This window comes from Lontra canadensis, unplaced genomic scaffold (genome assembly GCF_010015895.1).
Source record: "Lontra canadensis isolate GAN:19392208 unplaced genomic scaffold, GSC_riverotter_1.0 scaffold41, whole genome shotgun sequence".
Classification (NCBI taxonomy): domain Eukaryota; kingdom Metazoa; phylum Chordata; class Mammalia; order Carnivora; family Mustelidae; genus Lontra; species Lontra canadensis.
The window spans coordinates 12,940,117-12,961,052 of NW_022631035.1; the positions used below are offsets into that span (position 1 = coordinate 12,940,117).

Genomic DNA, 20,936 nt, shown 5'->3' on the forward strand with positions numbered 1-20,936 from the left:
ACATGGCCCCAAGAAAGGGATTCTGTGGGCCAACTGAAATGACAAACCATGACTGTGGGTGGCTATGCAACCACGAAAAAGAACAGCTTTTAAAAACCGTCAATACAGGGCGCCTGGGTGGCTCAGTGGGTTAAGCCTCTGCCTCCGGCTCAGGTCATGATCTCAGGGTCCTGGGATCGAGCCTCCCATCGGGTTCTCAGCTCAGCAGGGAGCCTGCTTCCTCCCTCTCTCTGCCTGCCTCTCTGCCTACTTGTGATCTCTGTCAAATAAATAAATCTTAAAAAAAAAAAAAGTCAATACATTGGACAGTGTGAGTTCTATGTACAGATTCTATCAAATATTAACTCTCTCTCCTAAATGTAGAGTTGAAGGCAGCAAGACGTACTACAGGAGCATTTGGAGCAAAGATATCCATATGCAAGCTAACAGGTCAAAACACGAGTGTTGTTTTCAGGTTGAATATATAAATATATTTCTTTCCTCGTTTCTACCAAGGGCATGTTTTCCTTTCACGCCGTCAGTGCCGGAGCGAGCTTCCTGGCCTAGAGGCTAGGGTTTCTGGCTAGGATTTCCAGCAACTGTTGGATTCGTATCAACTTGTTATTTTTTATGAAAAATAGACAAAAGTTTTTTCTAGAAGTTAAATCTATAGCTACTGGCCTGGAAGGATGTTCATACATATTGTTAAATGAGAAATGCAGGTTATGGATGATGCATAAAGCATAATTCCATTCAAAAAATAGGCATCTTCGGGGCACCTGGGTGGCTCAGTGGGTTAAAGCCTCTGCCTTCAGCTCAGGTCATGATCTCAGAGTCCTGGGATTGAGCCCCGAATCAGGCTCTCTGCTCAGTGAGGAGCCTGCTTCCCCGCCCCACACCCCGCCTGCTTCTCTTACTACTTGTGATCTCTCTGTCAAATAAGTAAATAAAATCTTTAAAAAAATAAAAAATAGGCATCTTCGAAATCACTTTTAGGAGTCCCTAATAAAACTAACCTATCATGTGACTCAGCAGTCGTACTCCTGGGCATTTATCCCAGAGAAATGAAAACTTAGGCTCACCCAAGAACTCGCCTGTGAATGTTTGCGGCAACATTATTAGAAATAGCAGGATGTCACAGCTGTAATCGCTTTGAACAGTCAGATGTCCCAAACCTTGTTACCTCCATACCGTGGCATAGCGCTGGCCAATAAAAAGAAAGTGTTTATAAACATAGCAACCGTGGATGAACCTTAAGATAACAATGCTGGGAGAAAAGAGCCAAAGGACATTCTTGAAATGACAATTCTCTGCAAATGAACAGCTTGGCAGTTGCCGTGGGTCAAAGAGACGCCGGAAAGGCAGGAGGAAGGTGATGCTGGAAACGTCCTCTCTCTCTCTCTCTCTCTCTCTCTCTCTCTCTCTCGACTGTGGCCATGTCAGCATCCTGGTTGTGAGACTACAATTTTGCAAGATGTGACTGTTGAGGGAGACTGGGCAGAGGGTATATGTATTATTATCTCTTACAACTGCCCGCAAATCTACCGTTATCTCCAAGCAAAAAGTTCAATTAAAAAAAAAAATGGGGGAAACTCACGTAGGTGGACACGTGCCGGTGCGCACACAGAGGAAGACGTGGGGACACACACATCGTTGGCCTCTAGAAAACGAGTCTGAAGAGACATTATTTACTTTTTCGTTGTCAACCTCTGACTATTTGACTTGTTTCCAACAAGCACATGTGATTTGGTGATTTGGGTGAGGCCCATAAAATGACCTGAAAAAGGTGAGTGGGGAGAAGCAAGAACAGTAGAGGGTTTGGCCCGCCTCGCCCATCTGGAAAACACTCTGTGTTTCCACAAACACCCCGGCTCTGGGCTCCCACAGCCCGACCTGAGGGGAAGGTGTGGCTGGTCCCCTCTGGCCTCCGTGGGACCCGTTGATGCCCACCCTTGTGCTCTCTCCTCTCACTCACGACCTCTCATGCTTCTCCACCAACCCAGGTGCTCAGGGAGGAGTCAGGACCCTCGGCGTAAAGGGTGGGAGGTTTCTGGGTCCAGTGGCAGCGAGCCTTTCCTGAGCCGTCACCGGGACCCAGGAACATTTGAGTGCGTTTTAAGTGTTGCCCTTCGTGATTCTTCTGACATCCCTAGCAGACAAAGCATGTAGTTGTTCCCATTCTACAGATGAGGACATGGAGTCGTTCTTGCTTGGCCCAGCACAGCGGACACTGTCAAACCCTGTCCCACTCAGGGCATGACCTCTGAGACCCACAGTCTATCCTCCTACCGCTCCCTGACCAAATCCAGCCCACCTACCAATGGATCCTCAAGGGTCCTGGGCCTTCGGGAAACGGGGGTCCTCCCCCAGCTCCCCGGCTTTCTGGAGGCAGCAGCTAAGGCAGAGGGGACAGCGTGGGGAGGCTGCGGGCGAGCCGGCTAACTGGAGGACAGGTGGAAGGGCAGCGTGCCCCGAACTCATCAGAGGCCTCTCTTGATTGGAAGCACAGAGAGACGGATGCCGGCCTGGCGCACGCCCTGCTTCTGACTCTGCCTCTGACTGAGAGGTCAGGCTGGGCTGTGGGAGGCCAGCGGGATGCTTGGCAGCAACAGCAAAACAAGAACTGGCCCCGGGTGGAAACAGCCCCCGCCCCAGCCAAGCGGCGCTGTCAAGACGAGCTCCTTGCCGAAGCAGGGAGGCTGAGCTGGGCGTGAGGGGCTGGGCTGGCAGGGCAGGGCAGGGCCTGACACCCTGGGGGCCCCGCTCTCCACCCATGTCCACTTCTGTGCTGGGTGTTCCCAGACTATAGGGGAGCAGGGGCCAGGAGAGCAGGGAGAAGCTTCTGGAAGGAAGGCCTGGCCTCTCCTCCTGCAGTTGCAAAATTACCCTGGGTGTCATGCCTCCCCCTCTGCGGAGGCTACCGCTCGGAGCCGGGAAAGGAAAGCAGGCAGGAGGTGGTCTTGGCCTTTCTGGAATGTTCTCTGGCTCCATATTGTCTTCCCTCCATCACACTGAGTGAGGGGATCGGAATCACGTTGCTCATTGCAGATTCGGAGTATACGTTAGGGATTTATGAGTGTTTAGGAGAGAGGAAAGACACCGACCTCTCAGGGTAAGATTTCACCCCGACTCACCAGACCCCGACCTAGACCCAGACCCAGACCTTGCCCCACCACGGCCCCCAGCCCCTCCCCCTACACGGGTCCTACCGAGTCCAGCCACGGAACTTCCCACCACTCCCCGGGCTCGGACCCCAGCCCTCCCTTTTCTCGGCTTCCTCCTCCACCCGGAAGGTCCCCTCTCATGGTTCCCAGGGGCAAATTCTTTGTCATTTTTCGAGATGGCTCTGCAGTCCCCTTGGACCAGATGGGCCGGGGGGTCCCGTGGATGGAACGTCCTGCTTGCCCTAAGCAGCTCAGCTCTTGTCCCCGCATAGTTATTGATGGTGGGCCTTTCACACTTGCAGGTGCCCCAACGTGGACCATGACCAAGAGGGTCCTGTCCCGGGCGCTTGTCCCTCTGCGTGGTCCTTCTGTGTGTGTGCCCGCTCCCGCACAGACCAGGGATGCCAGAGCGGGCCTCTCTCCTCTCTCCATGCCCGGGCCTGCCCAGAGCCTGGTACACACGCCGTACACGAGGCTGGAGGGAGCAGGTGCGTGAACCTGTGCCCCATGCAACATTTACCACGTTCTTTCCCTCTTGCTCTCCCCAGGGATCTATAAAGGCCACTGCTTCCGGATCAATCACTTCCCAGAGGACAATGATTATGACCACGACAGCTCCGAGTATCTCCTTCGTAAGTGTCAGGAATCTTTCGCTTCCTTGGTGTGTGTAGGGGAGAGGGGGATGCTGCTGGAGGAAAGCCTGGCCCCATGCGTGTAAAGGGGGTGCGTCCTCCGGAGGCTCTTTCTCTCCCTTTCCGATTCGGAATTGTTAGTCCAGAGGATGGACTTGGCCCGACACTGCCGTGATGTGCTAAGCCTCCCAGTGGGCTTCCTTGGTGGGTAGGCCCATGTCTGGGGAGACTGAGGCTGGTAATGGTGTGGGCGTCCCCCTCCCCAGGGCTGCTGGTCATGACTAGTTTCAGAGTCACTGATTGCTGCTGCTGGACCCCGGGCAAGGAGGTTAAACATAGGCTTGTCCAGGCCAAGCATCCCGGGGGGCCATGACACCCTAAATACATTGCCCTGCCAGCCTTGGGCCTGCCCACCCCCACCCCACACACCCAGCATTCTATTCTGGAAAATTCAGAGGAAGCGGCACCCTCAGTCTGCCTAGGGGAGAAGGCAAGGAGGGGTGGCCGAGCCGGCTCTGATGGGTGGGCTGTCCGCGCTCACGGCACCAGCTGGGGGAGCCCCTGTCTATGCCCAGGCCCTGTGGCTGGGTTGGTCCCCCGACGGGAAGTCATAGCATATATTGGACAAGGACAAACCCCTTTCACACCCTAAAGCTGGTTCTCACCGCTGGGCCTGTGAATACCTCCCTGGGAGGAAGGATGGGGCCACAGCCAGGGAAGGGCCCGGAAATGGAAGAAATGCCTGCTTTGAAGCCACTTTCCCTTTCCCATTAGCTAAGACACACACAGAGCTGCTCACAGCATCTCCCTTGGGGGCCGGGGCCCGGCTTCATTTATGGAGAATCGATACCAGCGTCCTCCGAGAGAGCTCAGTCTACTCTGCACCTGCTTATGGATCGTTTTGGGGGTTTTGTTTTTTGTTTCTCCTGAGAGAAAGGATTTGGGTTCTGAGTCATCCAGTGAAACAGTCCAGCCTGTGGTTCCCATGGGGCCTGGGGAAGTGCTGGGCGGCTCTGGCCGGGCCCAGAACCTGAAAAAATTTGGGGCTAGATCTGCCTCCCAACCTCCCTCTGTCACCTTCTCTTCTTCCTCCTGCCGGTCCTTTCTTTCTGCTTTTGGGGGGACAACACGGAAGCAAGCAAATGATAGTCCACAGGGCCGCCGCAAATGGCCGTGCAGCTAACGCACTGCTCAAGGAATGCCACGTGCATAGACTGTGGCATAAATGACACCCTTCAAGTTGCACAGTGCGTGGCCTGCACAGCCATCCGGGACGACCCCTGGTGCTCAGCCCGGCGGGGATGGCTCAACTGGAAATCAAGCCCGACTCAGAACCTGCCATTCTCTGCCCTACCCAGGGCACTCAGGCGGTTCTTAAGGCTCTGAGAGCAGATTTGCCCCCACTGGGGGTGTGAGGAGCGAGGCCTGGAGAAACAAAGCATCCCCTCTCCCGTTTCCCGCTTGAGCTTACTTGAGGTTATGGCCGTTGGCGCTGGCTCTTCCTCTTTACTTCCCTGCCCCTGTCTCCTCTTCGTGCCAGGAGCCCTGCAATCTCTTTCTGGATTGTTCTCATGACTATCGACCCAGAGACCAGACAATGTAGCTGCTTGAGGTCCCAGCAGGAAGAAGACTGGTTTGCTCAGATGGGGTGGAGGAAGGGTAGCTGGTGAGGGACTGTTTACAAAGGGGTAGGCGGGGTTAAAGGAAACTGGCGGGGATGGTGAGACCACCAGCACTAGCAGCTAGGGGAAGCCCTACCCCTCCTGGGCCCAGCAGGTGAGGAAAGCAGGTATGGGAGCTGGGAAGGGGGACGTGGTGAGGACAGGGCTGCCTGGCAGGAGCTGTGGCTTTTAGGAAGGAAGGCAGCCACCTCCCCGCAGCCCTCAGGAAGGAAGCTAAGGCAGGGGGACACTCCCCTGCACTCTCCTCCCAAAGCCAGAGGCAAGGGAGCCCCAATATCCCGTGCATGGCTTGTGCCTCCCAGGGCCCAGGGCAGGATGCAAAAGGTTGGAACAAGGATGCGGAGGGGTAGATCAGGAACATGCTGCCCACTTCCCTTCCAGCTTCAGGCTCCTGCTGTCCTCATACACTGCCAGGGTACCTGAGGTTGGGGGTCATAAGGACTAGGAGGGGCCTAGCAGCGATTTTCCCAGATTGATGGTGACGGAACGTCAACGAAAGCTCATTTGGGAAGGAAAAGCGTTCCTCAGGTGTACACGGTGCGGGGAGCAGCGGGTTCATTAACAAGCCCAGAGATGCCCAAGGAGAAGAAGAAGTGATGACTCTAGCTGCTGCTGGAACTGGGGCGGAGGGCAGACCTAAGGTGTTTTTCCTCCTTGTTGGAAATGGGCTGCGGAAACAAGGAAGCGGTCTTGAAGCAAGGTTCAGAGTGCAGGTACCTGGGAGCTTCAGCCAGAGGAAGGAGGCAACACCTGGGGACAGGCCAAGGTTATGGTCACTGTGCCCATGCCCCCTGATTCCCAATATTTGGTCCTCTGGTCCCCAGACTATTGTGATCCCAAAAACATAGACACACAGGAGAGAGAGAGAGACAAGGGTCACGAGAGCTCATTTAATCACCCATTTAACAAAAAGTGATTATGGGCCTACGTGCCAGGCACTGTATTAGGCACGTGGGGTACTGCAGTGAACACAACAGAGCTCTGCCGTTCTGGTGCTAACATTGCAGTGGAGAACAGGTGGGTCTGAGAAGGTCACAGAAGGTACCATGATGTCTGCCTGTGGGAGAGCCTGTTGGGGTGCAGCTTAGCTGTCCGGGCGTGGGGTGTCAGTCCCAGCAGGTCCGAGGCTATGTTCCTCACACCGTGTCTTCAACAAGTCAAGAACAAGGTCAACCTTCAGGCCGTATGCTCTGAGGTCTTCCAGAGAAACTGGGCTCGTGTGTTGAGTTGCATAACCGTCAGAGGGCTTCCTCCCAGCCTTGGGGCTCTGGCAGTGTCCCCACTGGTTGGTAGACCCATAGGCAGGTCTGGAGTGGGTCACCACCCCACACCCTGTCTGTCATGTCTCTTTCACCGGCTCCACTAGACCGGCCCTAGAGATTCCCATCCACCCTGCCCTGTGCCTGGTGCCCTTTCTCCAGGCTCCGCATTTTCCCAGCAGGCAGCTGATTTCTGTACTAAACCCATGTCAGGTCTTAAGAGCGGGTATCAGGCTCTTAGGAGGCCATGGTGTGCCTGCGGGGGAGTTAGAAGGAGGTGGCCATCCTCTAGACAGACACAGGTTCTCACCAGGGCTAGATTTGGCTGTGACGCATGGGCTGGACCTCAGCCCCACTTGTCCCTCAGCTCTGTGCAAGACCCAACTCATACCACCATCCACAGCGACCCCAGCTGGTGTCTGCACAGCCAGAACTCGGGGATGAGCCTGTGCGGCAAAGGATAGGTACACACATGACTTACCTGGGCAGGGTGGATGGCTCGGAGCCAAGTCTGACCTCAGGGACCTTGGAGGAACCAGGCTTCCTCCTCTCCAGCCTCCAACCTGTCTGCAGAGCGAGGACATCTAGGGGGAGCTGAAATCAGATTTTTCTGGTCAGCACGGCTCAGAGGCATGTTTCCCAAGCCCACGGGAAACCTCCTCCCAGAGCCTGTGGCTGCGAGAAGGCAGAGGAAGGAGGAGGAGGAGGTCCTGGAGAGAAGAGCTTTATTTAATGCCCCCAACAAAGCCCCCTCTGTGAAGCCCGGCACACACTGGCGGGCTTACAAGGAAGGGGACAAATGCTGCCTTCAGAGGCTGAGAGGCCACAGACTCCCTCAGCTGGCTCAGGAGTTGGCGCCTGCCAGGGCTCCCGGGCTCACTGTCCCCTGCTGGGGCCACCAAGTGTCCCTGTAGCCAGGATTTCTCCTGGGCTGGGAGACCGGCAGGTGCATCAGGCAGGCTGAGCTCGGGGCTCCTCCTGTCCTTCCTCCTAGCCAGATGCAAAGGAAGAGGGACCCAGGTCCCCGGAGCCCTTCTGAAGTGGAGGGAGTGCATTCTTTGCCTAGGGCCACCAGGTTAAAGTGCCATGAGCTGGGTGGCCTCCAAGGACAGGAATTTACTCTCTCACGGCATGGTAGCTGAAGTCTTCAAGGGGTGGTGGCCGGGCTGCCGCTCCCTCCATGGGCCCTGGGGGAGAAGCTGTCCTTGCCTCTCTAGCGTCTGTGGCTCCCAGCTATCCTCAACCTGGGGCCACTTTACCCCTTTCTCTGTCTTTGTCTTCACGCGGCTTCTCTCTTAGGCGCCTTGTCTTCTGCTTGTCTCTCTCCCTCCTCTTACGAGGGTACTTGTCCTTGGATTTGGGACCCCCCTCATCTAGGATGGTGTCATCTTGAGATCCCTAATTTAATCACGGCCTCAAAGAGCTTGTATCCAAATAAAACTCACATTCGTAGGTTCCCGTGGGTGGGACGTGGTCATATCTGGGGGCGGGAAGGATTCAACCCCTACAGATAGGTATTACTACTCTCCCCGGGTTATAAAGGAGGGGACTGCCATTGTCAGAAGTCCACGGCCCTGGCCTTCCCCCTCATCGGGGGTGGAGCAAATGTGCAGACTGAGCTCCGATGGGTGCCAGGGTCCGCTCGTGTCCCACTCTGTGTAGCTACCTCGTCCTCTGTGACCTCGGGAGGTCCCGTGCTTCCGCATGTCACCTGGGGTTGAGGACAGTGATGAAAAGGCTGGAGAGAAAAGCTCCCCTAGGAAGGGTGTGCTACGGCCAGGCCCTGGGCTAAGCCCCTTATTCGTACAAAACCAACCATAGGATGTAGGTACGTACCACTGTGAGCTGCTTTCTAGAAATGGGGGAGCTCAGTTTTAGGTGAAGTGATTTCACTCAGGCCACAGAGCCAGCACGTTGCAGAGCAGACCCAGGCCCGTCTGATGCCCCAAAGCCTGTGTTCTCACCTACCCATCAGAGCAGCCTCTTGTGGACACCACTTCCCAGCCTTCCAGAGGCTCCTTAGAGATGGTGTCTGTGAAAGGCTCCGTGGACTGTGAGGTCTCATTTGAATGGGAGGCAGACCAGCCTTTTCATGACTGTCATTGCAGCTCCCAGATGTCACTGAGGGGCTCTCCTGCCTGCAGGCTGTCTGAAGTGTGACCCACACCCAGGGAGAGCCTAAGTGAGCCACGGGCAGATGCGACTCCAGGCCACCTGGCATCCTGCAAGGAGTAACCAGCAAGCCTGGGCTATCCTTTGAGTCTGGCCCAGTGGCACCCACCCAGCCAGCTCCCAACCCACTGTGGTCTCCAGGGCCTGATGGGAACCTTCAAGGTCAGGGGAAGGGCCCCAAGCTTCAGGGCTCCTGGTCGGTGCCCATGGCGACACCCAGGACAGCAGCCCCTCTCACTGCCCTCCCCTCTGTCTCCTGCCCAACCCAGGCATCGTGCGCGCCTCCAGCATCTTCCCCATCCTCAGTACCATCCTGCTGCTTCTTGGCGGGCTCTGCATCGGCGCTGGGAGGTTCTACAGCCACAAGAACAACATTGTCCTCAGCGCGGGCATCCTCTTTGTGGCCGCGGGTGAGTCGCCAGCTCTGTCCCCCCACACCGGGTCTGCATCCTGGTGCATGCATGGGCTTGGGGGGGCGGGCAGGTGTAAAGTTATTTCTCGAAATTGATTTCAGGTGTCCAGGTGGGAGGGGGCTGAGCAGAGAGTGGGCAGCAACTGCTCAAGGGGCACGGGGTCTCCGCTTGGCGTGATGAACAATGTTCTGGACCTAGAGAGCAGTGGTGGGTGCACAACATTCCAGAGGCATTCTAAGCCATGGATGTGTGCACTTTCAAGGGTTAATTTATGTTCTGTGAATTTCACCTCAACCAGAAAGATTAATAAGCCCAAGTGTGCAAAGTGCCCCGGAGGGGCAGGACTGGAGCCTCAGAAGCCTGTGATGGGGAAGCCCGGCTGAGTTAGTGGGGGGGACCAGGGGGGCACCAAGAGGGGCTCAACGGAAGCCAGGACCTGAAGGAGCCGACCAGGTGAGGACAGGGTGAAGGGGGTACGTTACTGGCAAGGGTGCACCTCGGAACTGCCCTCCACGACCCAGTGAAAACCCACAGAGCCATGGGTGACCGGCACGCTCCCCCAGCCTACCTGGTCCCAAATGACTTCACACCGTTCCCTCCTCTTGATGGAGACACCACAACTCATGTCTTACCACTGCAGACCTGGCAGAAGTGTGGACCAGAAATGGGAGCCCATACACAGTCCAGGACCAAACCCTGTGTTTTCTGGCCCGAGTCTCTGGGGGAGTCTCGAGGGGGCTCCTGCTGGGGCCGAATCCGGCCGGTGGCGTCCTGACGGCTCCGGGCAGCCCCTGTGGGATTCAGATAAGCTTGCAACAGGGGTCCCTGTCAGGAGACACAGGACCTGCCTAATGTCTTAGGCCTTCTAGTACGTAAGTTTGAGATGTGTTACAAAGCTCAGTGATTCTTTTTTTCTAATGAAGATTTTATTTATTTATTTATTTATTTGAGAGAGAGAGAGAGAGAGAGAACAAGAGGGAGCATGAGGAATGGGGGGACAGAGGGAGACGCAGGCTCCCCACTGAGCGGAAAACCCGACATGGGGCTCAATCCCAGGACTTTCGGATCATGACCTGAGCCAAAGGCAGGTGCTTACCTGAACCGCCCAGGTGGCCCTGAATTCAGTGATTCTTTCCTAAATTGTTATCATAGCTCCCTGCTAGGCTGTGACAGTGTTCTTGCTTTCAAAGCATCTTATTTCTTCCCTCGGTCTGGTGAAGCAGCCCTAGCTTGGCCTGGGCTCTGCATCTTGAAACAGCCCAGTAGTCCCATGAGGGGGACAGTGAGAATCCCAGCAATGGCAGTGGTCACTGGTAGTCCTTGGTGGTTGAGTTTCCTTTGCTGAGGACGGTGGTGGGGGCCTGTGGGGACAGGTGTGGAAGGGTCTACCGGTGCCTGACCTCATCTTGTCCTCTCCTTGTGGTTTCTCTGAGAGAAGGAAGGTGGCTTCGGGCCAAAGCAGTCAAGGCACTGGCTTAAAGTCTTTCGGCCAGCTTCTTAGGATCCTGCCTCGACATCCCTTCCACATCTGCGTCTTTCCAAGGCAATTGATACTATGTGTGTGTGTCTCTGTGTGTGTGTCAAGGGTGCAGGGTGTGCGTGTGTGTGTGTTGGCAAGGAAAGCCCGAGTGTAGAGCCTCCTTCTTGGCCCGGCCCCCATGCTTTTCCTTCTTGTCCCCTCCAGGGGCAGAGGTGGGAGGATAGGGGTACACCCCATTCTCTCTCCTCCTTTAAGTCCCTGGCTTTTTGAAGGTATGAACCATTAAAGAAATCCTTGCCATAAGGTTTGAGTCCTGTCCCCTTTCCTCTCCCCGAGGAAGGGAAAGAAGATTTGCACCAACCCCCACTACCACATATTAGGGCCACAGTGCCCGGTGCCCCGTGAGCACAACCATAGCATCCCAGATTCTAAGGAGGCCATCAGGTGGCCCAGGTGGCTTCCCTGAGGTCATCTGGTGGTAGAGACACAGGCTGTGCCCAGCGCTGTCAGCCTCCCATGTCAGGTGCCCTCTGCACCTGCCCATCTCCCCAGGAGGAACCATACCCAGTGCTCCAGGTCACTGGGGCCTGGGGACACTCATCTAAAAACATGGGTCCAGAGGGGAGAGGAAGCAGGGACAAGAGCAGTCCGGCAGGCGAGCAAGGCGATGTCCACTCATTCCCGTTTTTTCCCTGGTTTATGGAAGCTCTGATCATGGGCCAAGGCCACGGCAGGCCAGGGGTCACACATGGAGCCCCCAGCTTGAGGCCTCTCCAGCCCCAGCAGTGAGGTGATTTAGGCCCAGAAACCATTTGAGGCGGGAAATGGTCAGAGCCTGGGGAGAGGTATGGTCCAGAGGCCCGGAGGGCCTGGAGCACACCGTCCACACTCGGATCTCTGCGGGAGGCGGGAGGGCAAAGGGTACAGCGGTGCCTAGACCAGATGACACGTTACTGCCCAGTGAAACACAGCGGATGGTGAGAGAACAGAAAAGCCGTCTCACCGTGTGCCAGCTGCTGTGCTAAGTACTGGCATGTACCAGCCCCTTCAGTCCTCCTATCTGGCCCGGGAAGCGCGTACCGCGGGGACTCCCTCTGGCACGCGAGAATACGGAGACACAGGAAGCTGAGTTATTTGCCCAAAGTTCCATGGCTGGTCGTTGGTAGAACCAGATTCAAACCCAGGCAACCTGGCTCTGCCGAACCTCACTTCTGGGAAGATCAAGTCAAACAGAGAGAGCCAACAGGGGGGCTCCGTGGGGGTCTGCTTCTCCCTCTCCCGCGTCCCCTGCTCATACTGTCTCTCTCAAATAAATAAGTAAAAATCTTTAAAAAAGAACGAACAAACAAATAGTAGCCATCCGGAGGGGACCTGGGCCACTACGTGCCTCCATTCTTTTTGCACACCTCATCCGAACTCTTGCTCTACTACCCCTTCAAAACAAACAACTCAAAAGAAAAGTTCTCGACTGGAACAAAGCAGCGCCCGTCCGAGGAAGTGTGGCCACCAGCGCCCCCTCCTCCGCTGGTCCAGCTGCGGGTCTAACCTCTGCCTCCCTCCCCCCCCCCCCCCCCTCTGCTTCTTTTTCAGGCCTCAGCAACATCATAGGCATCATTGTCTACATTTCCAGCAACACCGGCGACCCGAGCGACAAGCGCGACGAAGACAAAAAAAACCATTACAACTACGGTTGGTCTTTTTACTTTGGAGCCCTGTCCTTCATCGTGGCCGAGACCGTGGGAGTCCTGGCTGTAAACATTTACATTGAGAAAAATAAGGAGTTGAGGTTTAAGACCAGACGGGAGTTCCTCAAGGCTCCCTCCTCATCTCCGTACGCCCGGATGCCGAGCTACAGGTACCGGCGACGGCGCTCGAGGTCCAGCTCCAGGTCCACCGAGGCCTCTCCCTCCAGGGCGGCGTCCCCGGTGGGCCTGAAGATCACCGGGGCCATCCCCATGGGCGAGCTGTCCATGTACACGCTGTCCAGGGAGCCCCTCAAGGTGACCACGGCCGCCAGCTACAGCCCCGACCAGGAGGCCAGCTTCCTGCAGGTGCACGACTTCTTCCAGCAGGACCTGAAGGAAGGCTTGCGCGTCAGCGTGCTGAACCGGCGAACGACCCCTGTGTGAGCTGCCCCCTTCCTCTCAGCGCCGGCCTGTCCCCAGAACCGCCGTGTGGATCCCACACGAGGGCACCTGCCCCTTAAGACGGACCAACGATGGACGGAAGCCAAACCCACCCCTCCCTGGTCTCCAGCAAGTGTCGCGGGCTGGTTTGGTGCCAAGCCACCCGGGAGATGGGAAGTGGAGGCGGAAGGCTGACTTTGTCCCCAGAGAGCGTGTTTGATGCCCCGGGATTCTGAAATCTCCTGAGGCTGCACGGCCTGGAGCGACCCCCTGGGGAAGACAAAATTGAGCCATTATCTCCTCTCAGAAAAAAATTTTGCCAGAAGAATGGGCTTTTGGGGTACCCCCCCCCCCACCGCCTGGGTGCTGGGCCACTGGGAGGGCCTCACCGGGCACACGGGGATCTTTGGACACTGGTCTGCTGCTTTCTGATCTGAGGTTTCCGAGTCCTTGAGTGGGAAACAAGGAAGCCAGAGCTGCCCCCTTCCTGTCTATCGAGCGCCCTTTCTCTTTCTCCCTCTCTCTCTCTCTCTGGCAGTGGCCAGTTGTTGAAATAACAGTAATCCTGAGGAGAAAGCCCTGTGGCCAACTGGTGCTTTGGCCTTTGTGCTGTCCTGGGGCCAGCTTCCCTCAATCTGAGGAGACCAAGGCCTGTGGAAGAATCCGCAGAGGGGGAGGCCTTCGCTGGCCGGGGCAGTGAGGTAAAAGCCGGAGCCTGTCGCTGGCATTCCTATCCGCTTGTAGAAGTTTCTGGTACTTGAGAGTTTGGAAGATTCCACGGGTCTGAGGAAAGGTGGCCATAGGTTGCTCCCCACTGACCTGAGGAGCTGCTCTGTCCCTCCTCGGGGAGAGGGAGGGGCAGACCCCCCCCCGCCCCCAGCCCCAAACACACACTGGTATTTGGCAACAGGAGCCTGAAATTCTGAGCAAGAAAGGAGACCCAAGGGTAAATAGCGACCAAAAAATCAGATTAAACGTCCATTTCCTAAGCAGTCATTAATCACGATTGATTGCCAATGAAGGCCAGGAAAGCAAGTGACATTCATTTCTTCATCTTAAAAAGGCCTAGGATTGTGATTCTTTCTGCCACCCCCTTGAAGGGCTCAGCCGAGAACATTTGGACGGAAAGGCCATACCGTGCTGTCCTCCCTCCTCATGAGAGGGACGTCCCAGCCCTGGGGGCCGGGGAGGCGACTCTATGTTTGACATTCTTTCCATCCGCGACCATCGCTTCCCCTCCCGAAGCAAGCGGAAAACATGGAAGCGTGTGTGGGTTGAGAAGCCAAACTTTCTGGAACAGGGAGCTCGCCCTCTTTTATATCAAACACGTGCTTTCTAAAGACAAATCCTTTCTTACTTTTTGAGACTTGGTAATCCCACTTCGAGCGGTCGTCTGTGGTCCCAGTAGCTGTCATCCTTAGAAGTGACAAGCAAATTCTTACCTCAGCCACCTGCTCAGCGACAACCCCCTCCCCCAACCCCACCCCCTGGGTGGACTCAGCCCTTAGGAGTTCAGATCTGGGTCATGGTCACCTCCATCGTCCTTCACCGCCCCCCCCCCCCAGAGAGGACATCTCCCTGAGGACCCCTCACCTGACTGCCCCAGAGTGTGGGCCTATGGAGGCGCCGTGTGCTGGGGACCCTTTTGTGCTTGCTCGAAACCCCTTCCTCCTGTTGAGGTTGGCTTTGTGTGGTGGTTTGTCCAAGCATGTGCAGCCGTGAATAATGGCGTGTCAGGGCTCGTGGCCCACCCTGCTGGGGCCAACCCAGGCCCCATCCCCTCCCCACCCCCGACTGCCCTCGGCAACCTGCCCCTGCCCCCCATCTAGGACACCATTGCACCAGACTCGAAGAAAGGGGGCAAAATCTGGGAGCCCATCCCCCAGCGAGGTCCCCAGTCTCTTCTGTCCCTTCCCAAAGCCGGGCAGCCGTGCTCTTTCTCCACCTCCACACCCGCTGCCCTGGTGGTTTCTATCATTTCACGGAGAAAGCTGTGTTCCAATGAATCCTACCTCTTGCCCAGTCCCAGGCAGAGACCGTGGGGCCCGCTCTAGGGACCAGGAAAGTGTAGAAAAGAGGCAACAAAGGAGGACAGAAGAGCAGGGAGCAGGACCACCTCAGTGCCCCTGGTCTTCGTTGGTTTGCTCCCCACCATGCCCCCAGGGCTCCCGGCCCCTCGGCCCTGGTCACCCCTCCTGCTCACCGCCTCTCAGCCGAGGTTGCCCGGGGACGTGTGCGGAGCCGGCTCCCTGCCACCTGTCGGTCTGAGACCTTGTATCCAGGGCCGGACGCGGTGGCCCATGCCCGCCCCCTCCCACCCCACGGCCCTCTCCAACCAGCCCCTGTGTGTTTCGCCAGTTAAGCACCTGTGAATCCTGTACCTACTACTGGTTTTGGGTTGTTAGTTCTGTCTTTTTTTTAATTAAATAAAAACATTTTTAAAATGTTCTCTTCTTGCTGAGGGGGTGGGGGGAAGGGTAGATAGAGCTCCCCTCAAGTCTTGGTGGGCACTTAGAGCAAACAGTGTCTCCCTGAGTATGGGGGACACGGTGGGGCCTCCCGGAAAAGGGGGAGGGAAGGCAGATTCTGTGCTGGTCAAGGTGGGTTTCTCCGGCTTTAACCTGGTTTCAGACTGCTGGGCGGTGCCGTCCAGGCGCCTTTTCACGGCTGGGCTGGAAGGTGGACGGGCCTCCCTGGGGCAGCAGTGGGGGCATCCAGGCAGCCGAGCAAGCCTGATCTGTCTTTAGGACTCTGCAAGGCGGCGGCCAGACAGATGGAACCATAACCTCAGGGGCCCTATGCTGCCCGACTGCGTTTCTAAGGCATCCAGCCTCCTTTGCCCTCCACATTCTGAAATGATTTAATAAATAAAGGAGGGCCTAGTACCAAAATGACTGGTGAAGCCAGACAGGAGGCCACATGGGACCAGGCCACCTAATCTCAGGCCCAGCAGCTAGCCACCACTACCCCCAGCCACTGAGGAGGAGTGAGGTCAGGGTCAGAGAGAGGGACGGTGTGACCCCTCTGATCAGAGCAACGATGACATACTGTCACAGTTTCCGTCTGGTCACAGAAGACACCCGCTGTAACCCGGCACCTTCACCCTCGCAGACCAGCACTGGCGGGTTGTCAGCCCTTCCCTCTCGGGAGCCATGACGAGGGGAGGATTGGGGTCCCCAACCCAGTTCTACCCGAGCGGCAGCCCACGGGGCTTTCAACATCCAAGTACATCTTCTCCTGTCTTCCAGGACCCAGACTGCGGGTTTTCCTCCTAGAGTCCCAGGCTTTGCTGCTCCTCCTGGAACCCAGAAGCACTAAACTCTGAGCCTCAAGAAGACCTTTCTCACCCTGGTCCCAGCAAAGGGAGGGCAAGGGTGCCCTGTCCCCACTCCGATGGCTACAGAAACCACACCCAGCAGGTCCAATCTTTCAACCCTGGCTTTCTGACCCTCCATCCTCCTGCCTGACATAGGTACGTGGGGAGATGGAGGTCCCGGACAAGCCACCAGGTCCCGGGGCCAGGGACATTCGACCTCCCACCCCCACCGACTGGGCCCCTGCCAAGCTTCAGGCCGATGGCTCTGCCAGGCTGGGCCAGTGCTGCCCAGCACGAGCCCCACGAGCCAAAATGTCCCTGCCTCCAATTTATTCTTAGCCCTCAGGAAACTGGCTCAGCACGAGCTTTGCAGCCATTCTGGTGGAATCCCACGGCGGTCTCTGGATGCGATGCCTCCAACATGGGGCTCACGTGGTCACAGCCTTCTGCCAACTCAAAACTCGGCCCCCCTAATTTGCAGCATTCAAGAACCAACCCAACAACGGCCCCCCATTCTTCCCTCCACTTGCATCACGGAGAGCAGACCACCAGCATAACCAGAACTCCCCCGGCCCCCATCGTAGAATGGCTTAATGCAACAGAAGTTTCCTTCTCACTCATGGCCAGTCCCACCCACGGGGCGGGGTGGGGCCTTCAGAGGTAAAGTCCATCCTGTGGAGGTTCATTCATTCTTCACCCTAGGCTTCCAACATCACCCTGACATCAACATCCAGCAGCCTGAAGGAGAAGACAGAGGGCAGGCGATCTTGGGAATAGGGGAGACTTGTGGGGACGCTTAATGGACCAGGAAGCTGTGACTTTCCCTTCTGCTCATGTGCCATTGGCCAGAATTCAATAACACAGTCACAACTCTAAGAGCAAGGGAACATGGGAAATGTAGTCCAGCCCGGGGGAGAGAGGAAACTGGTGAGGGGAGCAGCTGGCCAGTCCCAGCTCCCTGGTCTATGTCCTTCAGTTCCTCCCTCTTTTGCCTCCCCCACCACCAGTCTTTGGGGGAATGCCCCCTTGACACTGACTTTGGGACTGCATCTGTGTGGCCTGAGCCCTCCTTCAACACCAGTGGGACACCTGGCCTCTTCCCTGCCCCAGAGGCCCCATCTGTAAAATGGGCCCAGGCTCCCTTCTCCCGGAGTTTGGAGGAATAGGCCTGAGTTTGCACCTTGACCCAGAGAAGAACCACAGAATCCTGGACATCGTGCCCAGCAGGAGGGATGGGTACTGTAGGAACCCTCTCATTTGATGTCTTCATCCTAGGAGAGGAAATAAGCCCGAAGAGGGAAGGAGGGACTCAAGGAAGAAAAAGAGGAAGGAAAAACCGTTTTTGAAGATGTTCACAACACTCATGAAAGGGAGAGGTCACGAGCCCAGTGGTTCTCAAGCAGGGGTGATTTTGGTCTCCAAGGGACACTTGTCAGTGTCTAGAAACGTTCTTGGGCTGTCACAACTTGGAAGAGGGCGGTGGTCCTGGCATCCAGTGCGTGGAGGCTAGGGATGGCATTCAACATACCACACCTTCATCCCACCCACCAGGAATGACCCGGTCCAAAGTGTCGATGCCCAAAACCGTGCACGGGCCTGGTTCCACAGTGAGGGAGACGGGCGGCGAGGTCCCTGGGGCTGAGTCACACTCATGCCTCAACGCCGTGGACATATTAGGAAAACTCATTCATTTATTTCTAGGGTTCCGTTCCCTGCGACACTTTCTGAGTTTTGCCTTTTCCCTCTTCGCTTCTGAGCCAGCAGTTTCGGGGAACAGTCAGGTTGTGGCAAAAGGAAATGGGAAAACGGCCACCTGTCCGGGATGGGGTGGGGGTGCTTGGGTTTCAGGCAGAAAAGGCTGATGGAATCCAACCAAACAGGCCACCAGAGCACAAGCCTAGCCTAGCTTGAGGCTGGGAGGGAACAGCTGCAGAACTTTTCCCGGCCTGCGTCCACCCGGCAACTGCAGGGACCGGGCCCGGAGCCAGAAAGACCGACTCACCAGCAGGCAGCCCTGGGCAAGGCCCCCAACATCTCGGAGCCCCCATTCCCTCCTCCTGGGTGAGATGAGGAGGGAGCCCTTCCCTCCCAGGGTTATTGGGAGAATGAATAAAACTTCAGCCAATGGGGAAACATTCATAAATACCCCAGCTCAGCAAGGAGCATTCAGAGTGAGCTTTCAGGACTGTTTGTTGACTGACAACACAAAAGGAGTTTCTCCAGGTGGACTGTTCTAGAACAGCCCTTGGAGGTGGTTCTCTGGGAGCCAGGCCCATAGGGTGCCGTGCCCACTGCACCTTGGTTTGGGAGACACCTGCCATCCACCCAATCCAGCCCCCAGAGAGAGGGTTCTTGCCGCAGCTGCTTCTCCGGCGGAAGCCCATTCATTTCCCGCCTTCGGTGATCTCCAGACCACCACTGGCACGGCTGCCACAGGGCCCCTGCCCTCTTTGCAGCTTCTGCAGGCCCCCAACACTTACCGGGGCCTTCCCAGTTCCTCACAGGCCATGTCGGCTGCAAGAGTCCAGGCCTGACCACTTTTGGGTGCCCCCGGGCTGCACGAGAAGGTCTGGGGTCCTAGCGTGAGGCTGGCACAGAGGTGAGGCCTGGGGCACGGGAGGGGGAGGGTAAAGCTGGGGGAGGGGAGCTTCCCGCAGGGAGCTCAGAGCCAGCACATGACTTCAGCTCCCTGCACTGGTTCCTAATATAGCACCCCGGCTGCCCGGCCCTGGACATGAGGGGTGGGGTGAGGGACTGAGGGTAGGAGAGGCGCTCGGGGACATAGAATCCAAAGGGGGAGATGGAGCCCAATAACACCTGATACGGATATTTTTAAAATTGCGGCTTCCAACAAAATCACCAGTACCACCTCAGGAACAGAAGTCTGCCGTGGCAGAGGGTTAAAAGTGCTTCTCCCTGTGCTTACAATGCAGGACGGGGACCTTGAAAGGACAGCCTTCCTGACTTTTGTCCCCTGATAAGTTGTCTCAGAGACACACGAACCCCTGTGGGATCTCCAGGAACCAAAAATCAAACTGCAAAGAGCTAGGTCCTTTTTAAAACAAATAACTATGCTTTCCAAATCCTAAGAGCATTCCTTTTTACCTTTAAAAATCTGAAAAATACAGTGCACCCCAAGGCATGTCGGGGTGAGGCTTAATACGCTGTCTCTATTCACTGTTTTGCATCATGGGAATCTTCCCAGGTCTTTTTTTTTTTTTTTTAAGATTTGTTTGTTTATTTTGGAAAGAGAGAGAGGGCGCATGGGTGCAAGTGAGGGGAGGGGCAGAGGGAGGGAGAAAATCTCAAGCAGATGCCCCACTGGGCACAGAATCCAACCGAGGCTCCACGCAGGGTTCTATCCATCCCACAACCCTGAGATCATGACTTGCATCAAAACCAAGAGTCAGATGCTTAACCCACTGAGCTACCCAGGTGTCCCTCCCCATGTCTTTAAATATTCCTCGAAACCTCAATCTCTAACGGCTGCATCAAACAGAGATGTCATTTATCTGACTCGTGTCCTACTGCTGGACACGGCTTATTTGCTCCCTAGACCTTAGAGGGCGTCTGAATGGGGCCAAAGTGCTGGGATCCTCACGGTGCATTTGGCTACGATCTGGTGACTTTTCACTATAAACATCTGCCTCAGCTTTGCCCTAGATGAAGAGGAAAAGGTCAGACTCCTTGTGCACCCCGAAAGACACTCAGGATCTCGTCTCTACGCACACCTGGATGTCTGGGCTGGGGGGATAACAGCCTCCCCTCTCCAGCTTTATGCTAAGTTCCTCTTGAAAGGCTGGGGCTGCTTCATTCCACCAGACCTCGCATTAAGCCATCCTCAGCCAGGCTGAATGCAATTCCTTCCTCTCTCTTGGAGCAGATCAGTTAGCAGGGCCGTGTAACAAATTACACCAGAACTGAGGGGCGGTTAAACAACCATGAAATATGGTCATGGATTCTTATCTCTGCTTGACAGAGAGGATCGCAATGGTTCATCTCTGCTCCACTGTGTCTGGGGCCTTTTCTGGAAGACTCGATGACCCGGGGCTGGAATCATCTGGAAGCTTATTTGCTCACATGTCTGGCACTTGATACTGGCTATTGGCAAAGACTTTAGCTGCAGTTTTCAGCCTGAATGTCTGCATGTGGCTTCTCTGTGTGGCTTGAGGTCCCTCACAGCACAGTGGCTGGGTCCGAGGGCCAGTGTCCCCAGAGCAAGAGAGAAAGCTGGAAGTCTCAGAAGTCACTTCCACTGCCCTTTAAGGGTGAAGACAGTAAAAAGCCCACTTGAGCTGAAGGAGAGAAGAAAGTCTACGCTTTTGACAAGGTGCTAAAGAACACGTGGGCACAAAAATACTTCCATGGCCATTTTTTCAGAAAATGAAATCTCCCCTCCCCTCACCCCCATCTCTTGGGTACCCTGCTTGGTTCCAGGCTTCTTTCCATCCTCTGTCTCCACCATGCCCTCTGGAACTCCCCACAGCTCCACCTCCTGGGACACATGAAATGATCCTCTCTCCTAAGCACATGCCTTCCCCCTCCCCCAAACTCCCCTCTGCCCCCCACCCCATCCTCCTGGTGAAAGCTGTCCCTTCTCCTGCTGGGATTCCCTGCCCAGGTTCCCAACATGACTTTCTTGGCTGCTCAGCCCCATACTCAGTCCCGAGAGAGGCGGGGATGCAAAGAGAGAAAGGGAATCTAAGGGACCTT

The 20,936-nt window shown here is 56.1% G+C and overlaps 1 protein-coding gene across 1 annotated transcript in view; it reads left to right on the forward strand.

The window, feature by feature from the left end:
• CACNG4 (calcium voltage-gated channel auxiliary subunit gamma 4) overlaps positions 1 to 13,249 on the forward strand; it is a 57,748-nt gene extending 44,499 nt beyond the window's left edge. The window contains exons 2-4 of the mRNA XM_032870797.1: positions 3,692 to 3,775; positions 9,158 to 9,298; positions 12,372 to 13,249. Coding sequence (XP_032726688.1) covers positions 3,692 to 3,775; positions 9,158 to 9,298; positions 12,372 to 12,910 — 764 coding nt within the window. The 3' untranslated portion in view covers positions 12,911 to 13,249. The remainder of the gene's footprint in view (positions 1 to 3,691; positions 3,776 to 9,157; positions 9,299 to 12,371) is intronic.
• The last annotated feature ends 7,687 nt before the right edge of the window (positions 13,250 to 20,936 follow it).